The sequence below is a fragment of the Ovis aries genome, chromosome 7 (assembly GCF_016772045.2).
Source record: "Ovis aries strain OAR_USU_Benz2616 breed Rambouillet chromosome 7, ARS-UI_Ramb_v3.0, whole genome shotgun sequence".
Lineage (NCBI taxonomy): Eukaryota > Metazoa > Chordata > Mammalia > Artiodactyla > Bovidae > Ovis > Ovis aries.
The window spans coordinates 22,954,817-22,966,746 of NC_056060.1; the positions used below are offsets into that span (position 1 = coordinate 22,954,817).

An 11,930-nucleotide genomic window follows, 5' to 3' on the forward strand; every position below is an offset into this window, starting at 1 on the left:
TTTATTGAGGTCTACTTATATACAATATAAAGTGATGAGAGAGAGTGGGGAGAACCCCCTTGCCCTCTGGAACTCCCAACACTATTTTCACATCCCATGCAGTCTTTGGGGGCTGCAGTGGCCACTAATTAACCCTAGGGCCTTCCTTGGAATGAATCCCTATCTGTGATTTCATTTCTCCTATAAAATCAAGGAGAATATAAATCCATAGTAAAATGGCATAAAATGGGACGTGGCTCACTGAATATAAGCATCATGACAGACAGTGAGGTCAAAGGGGCTTTGTGACTGAATTGGCAAGAATATGTTCTTCTGGTGACTCATTCTATGAGTCTTATTTCATCCTGTAGGAACAAAAGAAAAAACATCGGCATGACTGGAGGACCTGGAGGAAGTAGATGAGTTGCCTGCAGGTAAAGCAAGAGGCTCTTTCTAAAGCAACCAAATTGCTTTCTGGCTTCTGCCTTTCTCCTTGCAAGTGTAGGTGGGGATCACCTATATCATTTTTAGAACCAGTGCAAAATGAAAATTTGAGATTTTCTTTACAAGAAGCTGAGTAAAGTTTCATTAGGTAATGTTTCTAGAGGGCTTCCCTGGTGGCTCAAATGGTAAAGAATTTGCCTGCCATGCAGGAGACCTGAGTTCGATCCCTGGGCCCATCCCTGGGTCTGATCCCTGGGTTAGGAAGATCCCTTGGAGTAGGAAATGGCAACCCACTCCAGTATTCTTGCCTGGGGAATTCCGTGGGAGGAGGAGCCTGGCAGGCTACAGTCCATGGGGTCACAGAGTAGGACAGGATGGAGCGACTAACACTTTCACTTTCAACGTTTCTAGTGGCACCATTTTTCTAAAATGCTTTAACTCTTCATACAAATTAGTTTCATGTATCTGAATCTAACTTTTTGAGACTTTTGATCATTTTAGATTCACAGAAAAATTCAAGAGAAGATGCAGAGGTTTCCAATATACCTCCCACTCCCACACTTGCATAACCTCTCTTCTTATCAACTGCCACATGAGACTGGTCTATTTCTCACAACTGACGAGCCCATATTAACACATTATAATCACCCAAAGTCTATAGTCTACCAGGATTCACTCTTGGTGTTGTACATTCTTTGGGTTTACACAAATGTATAGTGGCATGTGTTCATGATTACAGTATCACAGAGAGTAGTTTCACTCCTGAAAATCTTTTGTGCTCTGCCCATTCATCCTTCCGCTCCCCTCGATCCTTGCAATCACTGGTGTTCACTCCCTTTGCAATTTCGCCTTTCCCAGAGGGTCCCATGGTTGGAATCATATAGCAGGCAGCCTTTTAGATTGACTTCTTTCACTTAGCTTCATGCATTTAAGTTTCCTCTGAATTTTTATGGCTTGACAACCTATTTCTCTTTAACACTGAGTAATATTCCATTGTTTGGATGTACCACAATTTACTTATCCACCCTCTTGTTGAAGGACATCTTGGTTAGTCCCAGATTTGGTAATTATGAATGAAGTGCTCTAAACTCCCGTGCTTTCTCTTAGCTTGTGGCAGCTGCCATCAGTGTGTGGTGTTCCTTGGCTTTCAGACACATCACTCCAGTCTCTGCCTTGTCTTCACATAAAAAATTATTTTTCTCATATTTGTTATTACCAGGACTCAAAAATCTGAATACAAACTTTAAAAACATTACACACATTTAATTCCCTTTTCACTCTGAAGGAATACACAAGTGCAATTAACCAAAAAATTGAGTCATCTCTTTCTATTTGTCGATCACCGTAAATTTTTCCAAGCATTTTCCATCAGAGAAATTTATATATAGCTTACATTTTATCTGTCAGGAGCACTAGATTGGTTTAACAGGACATTGAATATTGGCATCTACATGGCTCCATATTAGAGCTTTGTATCCATGAGAGATTTCTGGGAAGAAGAAGGGCAAAAAAAAAAAAAAAAAGTTAAATGACAGTCCTAAAGGATCTGATCTTCAGAGGAAAAAGTGCTGAATTATGAATCTGGAAACCCACAGAGGTAACAAGGGTACTTGGATGGTGTAGTAGTGTGGAGGGCTGGGGCTGAGGCAGCTGCAGTTTGGATACAGGCTGCAGGCCACCTGGGAGCACTGTGCCTCCACCGCACAGAGGTAGGTGGCTGCGTCTTCCAGCTGGGAGGCTGTGATGTGTAGGGTACTATACCGCTCCTTAGAATTCACTGTGGAACTCAGCCTTTCATTCTGCTTCGTCCCTGAAGCTATGACAAACAGCCTGGTGAGGCTGCCTCCGGGATTCTGCTGGAACCACTGCACAGTGCTCACTGTGTCAGAAAAATTGCACCACAGAGTAGAGTTGGCTCCCTCCTGGAGGCTCAAGATTGAAGGACTCTGCTCCACCTTCAGTCCCCTCACCCCTGCTTGGAAAGAGAGAGAAGCAAACACGAATGATGTCACTGAGGAGTCATGGATGGGGTTTCCAGACCAGGAAACTATCTCAGGAAATACCTGAGGATGTAGGACCATCTAGGAGCTCCAGGTCAGCTTTCCTCCCCTCCCTCCCACTGACAGCTGTGGACACTCCCCAGTTCCCTATCTGGGATGACCCCAACTCACAGCAAGTCTGGATCCACAGAAACCCTAGCAAGGTTCCCCATCTTCTCTTCATGATCCCTTGCCCAGTTACTGAGGTGCCTTCGCCCCTGCTCTGAAGAATATAGAGTCTTGGGCTGGAGAAATTTTGTTCTTACTGTCAGTACGTTCCGCCAGAATCACTGAGTACCAATCACATCTGAGGTGAGTCAACTCACTTAACAGGAAACTCCACCCACAGTGGCCTAGTGAGACTGCAGTAAGGTCAGCAGTTTCTCCAAAATTGAGGTTTGGGGAGACAGTGCAGAGAGGTAAAAGCAATATTTCTGATATGTGAAGTCGTAAAGAATTTTTTTTCTTAAAAGACTATATGTAAGAGAAGATTGTGGGATAGTGTGTGAGGAAAGGTAGATGATATTTCTAGAAGACTTGTGTCATGATGGATTATGTAGAACTTTGAGGAATTATAGGGAAGGATGACCCATTTTTCAAATTGCATAGTTTGGCAGAGATTTTGATAATTCAGTTATGTGAAAATTCTGATCAAGGAAAACTATCTGATACATGCATTGTTTATTGCAGAAGTAACTACAATTTCTTGAAATCATTTAGAAACCAAGATATATAGTCGGCCTCTGCACAGAAATGATTCCGGTAAGAATTTGGTTGTTGAAAAACAGGACATGCATATAATGTTCACTCTGCCTTAATTTCCACCTCTCCCTTCCTGCTGTCCAACTCTTGGACGTCCTGTTGACCCACAGCTAATTCTGATCTGGCCACACTTTTTTGCCCAAATTCAATATTGTCTTTCTCCTTTCCCTCTATTTTTGTTCCTTATTTTTTCCTCTTTTTATTCTTGTGCTTTCTACTCTTGAGGAAATATATGAAAAGGTAGGAGGTCTGAGGTACTGGAATAATTTCTGGGTCAGTGGGTTTGGGGAATTTGGTCATAACAATTTTAAAAATGAATACAGGTAACACAGATGTTTTCTGTTGAGTTTCCATGCTCTCAGAGCTCGGTAGTATCCCTATTTCTCTACCTCTACTCAGAGAATCATCCTCACCGTGGATTTACAGAGGTAAGGGCTGCTGCTGCTAAGTCACTTCAGTCGTGTCCAACTCTGTGTGACCCCATAGACAGCAGCCCACCAGGCTCCCCCAGTCCTGGGATTCTCCAGGCAAGAATACTGGAGTGGGTTGCCATTTCCTTCTCCAATGCATGAAAGTGAAAAGTCAAAGTGAAGTCTCTGAGTCGTGTCCGACTCTTAGCGACCTCATGGACTGGCCTACCAGGCTCCTCCGTTCATGGGATTTTCCAGGCAAGAGTACTAGAGTGGGGTGCCAATGCCTTCTCTGGAGGTAAGGGCTACAGCTTTCCAAACCTTATATAGAATGAAAAAATTGAAATCTGAGATAAACTCTACACAAACACTGTTCCCCTCTCCCCACCTTTGCTGCCTATATAATTTGACTGTTCTCCATGCTCTCTGGGCTCCTCTCTTAACTGTTTCTGTCTCTGGTCTCTGGAATCATTAGAAAAGGTCTTCATGTCTTGTAAAGCCTACAGTGCCCCCTAGTGGACTGAAATCCTCAACAAAGACCCCTTCAGACTGCAGCATCACAAATCCCCAGTCCCCAGTCCCGTTCACTGCATGCTTCCTGATGAAGAAAGTAGTCAGAAAAAAAAAAAAAATCACTGCCTAGATTGAATGGAGACTAAAAATAAACTCTTACTCTTAAAATGTCACTTCATGGAAATTTATGCCTTAAAATTTTAATAAATTTCATCTTTTGCTTTTTTTCATTTCTTTAGTTCAAAATAAATCCTTATTTATAGAAGTTGTGCTGTAAATATGGTAATTTATTTAAAAGAATGAAATTTTGTCATTTGCAGCAACAGGGATGGATTTGGAGGGCATTTGCTAAGTGAAATATGTCAGAGAAAGACAAATGCTGTATGATATTTGTGTATAGCATCTAACAAACACAATAAACTCGTGAATATAACAATAAAAGCAGACTCACAGAGAACAATGGTTATTAGTGGGGGCAGGGCCAGCAGAGGGCTGTGGGTGTGGGAGATGCAAGCAATTGGGTATAAGGTCGGCTTAAGGATGTACTGTTACAACACGGAGAATATAGCCAACATTTTGTAATAACTGTAAATGGAAACTAACCTTTAAAACTGTTACACAGCCATTGTTTGGCTACAGTCCACAGGGTCACAGAGAACCAGACAGGCCTGAAGCGCCCGAGCACACACACACACGAGTGAGAGAAGCCAGTCTGAGAAAGCTGCACCATCTGATTCCACCAACATGACGTTCTGGATGGAGCAGAGCTACGGAGACAGTAGCAAGACCAGTGTCTGCAGGGCTTATAGGGAAGAAGGGAAAAATTTTACAGACACTTTTAAGAAAAGAAAGCCCAACCAATGAGTAAAAGTCAAAAAGTTTAATAGTAAAGTTTAACACACTTGGGTAGGTCAGCTGGTAAAGAATCCGCCTGCAATGCAGGAAACCCCAGTTTGATTCCTCAGTCAGGAAGTTCCCCTCGAGAAGGGACAGGCTACCCGCTCCAGTATTATTGGTCTTCCCTGGTGGCTCATACAGTAAAGAATCTACCTGACCTGGGTTCGAGTCCTGGGTTGGGAAGGTCCCCTGGAGAAGGAAATGGCAACCCCCTCCAGGATTCCTGCCTGGAGAATCCCATGGACAGAGGAGCCACGGACAGAGGAGTCCATGGGGTTGCGAAGAGTTGGGCACAGCTGAAGGGACCAAGCACAGCATGGCACATACAAAGTTTGGGGGAATTCTTTGTGTTGTTCTCAGTTCATTAAAGACTAACTTCCACTTTTATGCTGAGTTTAGAAAGTCATCATTGCTTGTCATAAAGAACTGTGGAGAGCACAGCTATTCTCTGTTCACAGTGACCTCCTGTTTTAGTGCTCCCCAAGACCCTCAGCACTCACACGTGTGCACTCATGGGGCAACACCGTCTTTCTCAGTTACTCAGAGATGATCGGTGCCTTGTCTTCTCAGCCTTTGCACAGGTGTTCAGCGCACATTGTGATGCGTCTCACACGAGGTCGAGGTTCCTTCTTCAACTATTCTACAAGTCTCCGTTCTTCCTTACACTTCCCATCCTCTGAAATTGTTGACAGCACTCTGCGCTGCCAACTCCTTTTCTGTCCTCTGTATTTTCAGGGGTATACCCATTCTAATTTATTTGCTATCTTTTAAATAGAGTCTCAGGGGGATAAAGAGATGAGTGTGCATAAAATCCTTTCCTCTCTTTCCACTGTTCCATCATGTATGAGATTCTGTTCCTCTTCCTTCATCCCTTCTTTCTCTATTAAGAATGATAACTTGTGGGGGCTGTGGCTCTCCTGTCACCTCTCATGCCATGCTCTGTCGGGAAGACACTGTGCAGACCACACCTCATCTGGCGCACTTTGGTTCTGTGAAAGTACAGTGAGGCCTAGTAACAGCCACCCGGGTGACCTGGAACAGCTTGTGGAAGCAGCAGAACATGCAAAACACCACTTTGCTGCTTATGTGTTTACCTTGAAACTACTTTGACCCTGGAAAAGGAACTACTGGTGTCAGAGAGTTTTCGGTTTCACTGATGAAGAGTTGAGTGTGGGGAATATTCACTTCTTATTCTTATGCTTTAGCCATTTGTATGTTTTTTGTATGAACCAGAGACTAAGAGACAAACAACCATAGGCTCTGCTGGAACCACATGGATCCAGGCCCCGTTGCTGCTCAGAGTTTGTGCTCAGCTCCCCCTGCAGTTTCCCTCACTGTGTCACTCAGAGCACAGTGGTACACAGCCGAGTCTGACTCTTGGACTGAGGCTTTCTCCAAGTGGAAGGAGGTGGTTTTTGCATCGTATGTGGCTTCAAAACCTTCGTTGGTTCCCTTGTCGTTGGCCTTCGTGGCTTTCAGGAGGAGCTGTGGACCTTCTCCAGGATACTGGACATACCAGAAAAGAGTGGGGTACCCGATGGCTGAATAAGTACAGTTCACAGTCAAGGTAGCCCCTTCCAAAAGGGTCACTTGGCCGTCCATCTGGCTCACTGAGTCTCCACGGGTTTGTCCTAGGGGAAAATAAGAGAGTTCTCTGTGATCTTGGGCATAAAACTCTGGGATAAAATTACGCTTGAAGGTTTTGTTGACATAACAGAAGAAAGGATCCAAATGTTTAGAGGCGTTTTTCTTACCCAGCAGGAAGAGTATCACGGTCACTAAGCCTGGAGAAGAGCTCATCTCCAGAGTGTCTCCTGAATAACGTTCTTGACTCTCCACGTGAAGAAATGAAGTCACAGTGAGGTTTAGTTTCAGTGAAGACTAGGCACACAGGAAATGTGTCTGTTAGGAAACTGCACCCTCTGGTGGACAGGTTCAGAAATGCGATGCATGTATAGTGGAAAGAAAGTGAAGTCGCTAAGTCGGGTCCGACTCTTTGAGACCCCATGGACTGTAACCTGCCAGGCTCCTCCATCCATGGGATTTTCCAGGCAAGAGTACCGGAGTGTGTGGCCATTTCCTTCTCCAGGGGATCTTCCCGACCCAGAGATAGAACTTGGCTCTCCCACACTTCAGGCAGACTCTTTACCAACTGAGCACCAGGGAAGCCCCTGTATCCTGGTCTCCTCCCTAAATTAGAAAAATGTTTTCCTTGACTTTATCCATGAGGCACATATCAGTCTTCAGGTGGAGCTTGGAAATCTGATCAACAGCTGTCAACACTTCTCAGGTCTGTTTTGTTCCTAGGATACTACCTGACATGGAAGTTCTTTAACAAGCATTCCAGGTATTTTTGTAGCTGAGAAGATACTGATTTTCTTAAGAACTTTAGTATAGTATTTTATATTCTCATGGATCCATTGTGGGCCAACCTATAATCCACTGACTGTCAGAAGAGTCTGTGGCTGATTAGAGAGGAAGAAATAAGAAGCTAGGTCATTACTGAGTGAATCTCTGTTTTTCAGCATTGTACCCCAAGTTATGGAAGAGTGACTGACAATTATTTGTTGTTTAGTCACTGAATCAGTCATGTCTAATCCTTTTGCAACCCTAAAGACTGTAGCCCACTAGGCTCCTTTGTCCGTGGGATTTCCCACTCAAGAATACTGCTGCTGCTGCTAAGTCACTTCAGTTGTGTCCGACTCTGTGCGACCCCAGAGACAGCAGCCCATCAGGCTCCCCCATCCCTGGGATTCTCCAGGCAAGAACACTGGAGTGGGTTGCCATTTCCTTCTCCAATGCATGAAAGTGAAAAGTGAAAGTGAAGTCGCTCAGCTGTGTCCGACTCTTAGCGACCCCATGGACTGAAGCCCACCAGGCTCCTCCATTCATGAGATTTTCCAGGCAAGAGTACTGGAGTGGGGTGCCATTTGGAGTTGCCATTTTCTTCCCCAGGGGATCTTCTCAACCCAGGGATCGAACCTGAGTCTCCTGCATTGGCAGGCAGATTCTTTACCACTGAGTCCCCAGGGAAGCCCTGGCTGATGTTTATTACATGCTCACTAAATATTAGCTATACCAAAAAAATTGATGAATAAAGGGTCTTTGATCATGGAATCACTACTACTTGAAATAAAATATTTTCTCAGTCCTAAAATAATATCATTTGTAAGAAATGTTATCTTTCTAATAAAAATTTTAAGGGAAAAAGTCACACTGTCTTATCAATAGTCAAATAATCCTGAATTTCAGAATCATTAAAATGTGAAAACAAAAGAGATATCATAATTGAAATGATCAAATCCTTGTAGAATTATCTAAGATTGATATCTTATTCCCCTTCTTCTTCCTTGACTCTAAGATAAGAGGGTTGGCCTATGTAAATCAGACAAGTACTAATCCTATTATACATTCTTAGTTGACATCTAGCCTCAAAGATACTTTCTATTCCATCTGCCACATTTTGTTGCCAAACTTGAACCAAATAATTTTCCCCCAGTGTTTGAAACCCTGAAGATGTAGATTTGTGTCAAAAGCTCAGAGCATGAGTTAGGATGCTCTTCTTTCCCAGCTTTTCAAATTGTTAAAGACCTCTCAGCCAATATTCACATGACAGCTGAAAGTAGCATTAATGAGTGAATGACTTAAAATTACACGTTCTGGGCCCACCAATAACTTCATGAATCACATTATCCAGAGTTGAGACCCATGAATCTGTAATTTTTAGAGCTCCCCAAGAAGTAGGGTTGCAGCCAGTCCGATGTTGGTTCACAAGTTTTCATTTGGGGCAGATGTCCTAGATCGAGGTAGCTGTCAAAGATCAGGGGCAACAGGATGTTCCCAGGATTACAAACATACTCAAAACTTCTCTTTCTGAGTACCAGCAGCAAAAACAAGCACTTCTTTAGCTCCCTTTTTATGATCATTCATTTTATAAAACAAAACCTCTGAGGAGTATCAGGATGAAGTTCTAAGAGGCAGTCATCTTCTGTAAAGCCCTGTAACCACAGATTCCTAAACACACAGATGGACGCTTAGACATCTGTTTCTGGGAGTTCACTCTTCTCAGATTCACATCAAGGAATTTCATGAGTCCAGAGTCAGAACATGAATCATTTCCCAAACCCAGATTTAAATTTTAAAAACCAGGCTTGATACTGCTTGGATTCACATATCCCTTCCTTTCTTCTCTACCTTCCAAATCACATAGTGAGAAACTGCCTCAAAACTATGCCAGAAAAAAATTCTGGAAAATCAATTACAAACTTCTGTTCTGGTAGGTGGGTTTCCCTGGTTGCTCAGATGGTAAAGAATCCACTGGCAATTCTGGTATATAGAAAGAACACAAACTAGGTTGTAATGATGTAGGACTGAAAATAAATGGATGCACATGGATGCAAATAGTTATTACCTCTACTTTTAAAAAAATAGTTTAAGGCCAATGAGTACATATAGGAGAAATATTTTTGCATTTCGGGGTCATAAAATAAGACTTCTATAACACTGAAGAAAGATATTTGCTATATTTGGATTTTAATGGCTTTATTAATACACAGTTCTCTTTAAAATAAATTGTACCTCCTTAACTTAAGACTGACACATGTTTATACTTGTGAAACCATCACCACAATCAAGATAATGAACAACACGTCACCCCAAAATTTCCTCGTCTCTTTTTAGTCCTCTCGGCCCTCTCTTCACATCCTATTCCCATTTTCAAGCAACATTTCTCTCATAAAATAGTTTGCATATTCAGTAATTTCAAATAAATGGTATGATGTGTGCCTTTGATAGCTTCTTTCATTCAGCATAAGTATTTTAGGATTCTCCCACGGTTATTACAATCATGTTTCATTCCTTTGTATTGCTGAGTAGTATTCCATTATATGGATATGATTTATCTGTAGGTACGTTTATCTATTCACCTATTGATGGACATTTAGGTTAGTCCTTGTTTGCGGCTGTTACAAATAAAACTGATATGAACATGTGTGAATAAGATTTTTTATAGTCATACTCTCATTTCTCTTGGGTCAATATCTGGGAGTGGAGTGACTGGAGCCTATGTTAGGGATATATTTGACTTTGTTTAATTTTCGTTTTTTTCTAGTAACATTTTTGCAAATTCCCTTGGATTTGACGCTCAGATAATTACTCTGTCTTTGACTAATGGTAGATTCACTTCTTTTCCAAACTGTATGACTTTTGTTTCTTTCTCTTGCCTTATTGCACTGGCTAGGACCCTTAGTACAATATTCAGTACAAGTGGTGAGAGTCAAGAGTCTTCCCTTATTCCTGAAATTTGAAGGAAAGCATTCAGTCTTTTGCCATCCAGTGTATTTGATGTGGATTTTTTGTAGAGAACCTTTATTAAGTTAATGAATTCTCTTAAGTCCTAGTTTGCTGGGAGTTTTTAATCAAGAATAGATACTGAGTTTTGTCCAGTGGTTTTTCTGTACCTATAGAGATTACTGTCATTAATCAATCATCTGTGACTTGTTAATCTCTGTGGATACATTACTGATAAATTGTCACAACAAAATACTAAAGAAGATATCACTCTATCATCTTACAAATAGTAAAACAAAGCTATCTAGAAACTTAATTTTAGAGTTAATAGTTTTGAACGCAGACCTATCTAGTCGCAAAAATCTGTTCCCTTTTTTCCCCTATAGATTCTTTTCAGAGAACTTTTGAGAGAGAGAGGGCAGCAAAATTACTTCTCAAATCTTTGAAATATTTTAAGACAGTCTTTTAATAGGTTCTTTACTTATGCATATTGAGCTAATTAAATAATTATAGATTTGGCCCTTTCGCCAAAAGAGGAAAGAAACATAAAGAATACTCATGAACTTGTTTACAAAACAAAAACAGACTCATAAAGAATGAACTTATGGTTGCCAAAGAGGAAGGATGGGGGTGGGGAGACAGTTAGGGAGTTTGGGATGGACATGTACACACTGCTATGTTTAAAATGGATAATCAACAAGGACCTAATGCATAGCATAGGAAACTCTGCCTAATGTTACGTGTTACGTGGCAGCTTGAATGGGATGGGAGCTTAGGGGAAAATGGATACATGTATCTGTATGGCTGAATTCCTTTGCTGTCCACCTGAAACTATCACAACATCGTTAATCCATATATACTCCAAAATAATATAAAGTTTAAAAAAGAAAATATCCAAGCTTCGATTCAGAAGATGACCACAAGGTAGTGCCTTGACCATTCCTTTCAGACTACTACTTACGAGGCACCTGAGGAGCAATACACCATCCCCAGGGTGACAAACCACCACAATTCTGCAACTTCATTCATGACTACTGATCACTCTATTTCTCTTTCCCTTGAAACTGGCATGTGATAAAGTAGTCTAGAGCATAGTTTTTCAGACTAACCAGGATAAATGTTTCTCAAAAATTTAAAAATTGTACTGCCATGTGATCGACCAATTCTACTTCTGATTATATTATATTCAAAACCCTTGAAAGAATTTGGATATATACTCCAAATACTGAGATATTCATATATCCATGTTTCTACCAAAAGATGGAAGGAACCCGAATGTTCATCAACAGATGAATGAGTAGACAAAAAGTAGTGTATATGTACAATGGAATATTATTCAACCTTAGAAAGGTATTTAAAAAAATCTACAACATGGATGAAATTTGAGGACACTATAATAAAAGAAATGTCACAAAATGACCAATATTTTATAATTTGATTTATATGAATTATCTAAAGTAGTCAAACTCATAGAGAGAGCAGAGCAGTAGTGGCCATGGGTTGGAGGGACAAGGGAATGAGGAGTTAGTCTTTTTTTTTTTTTTTTTCAATTTACGTTTTTGGCTGCACATTGAGGCATGGGGAACATCAGTTCCCT

At 41.4% G+C, this 11,930-nt stretch overlaps 1 pseudogene and 1 gene segment (V, D, J or C); both read right to left on the reverse strand.

The window, feature by feature from the left end:
- Positions 1–776: 776 nt before the first annotated feature.
- Positions 777–2,696, reverse strand: LOC114115583 (T cell receptor alpha variable 22-like; annotated as a pseudogene).
- Positions 2,697–5,052: 2,356 nt separating this feature from the next.
- On the reverse strand, positions 5,053–6,894 carry LOC101119800 (T cell receptor alpha variable 9-2-like). The segment is given in 2 exon segments: positions 5,053–6,675; positions 6,799–6,894. Coding segments are annotated over 2 exon segments (381 nt in total).
- Positions 6,895–11,930: the final 5,036 nt, after the last annotated feature.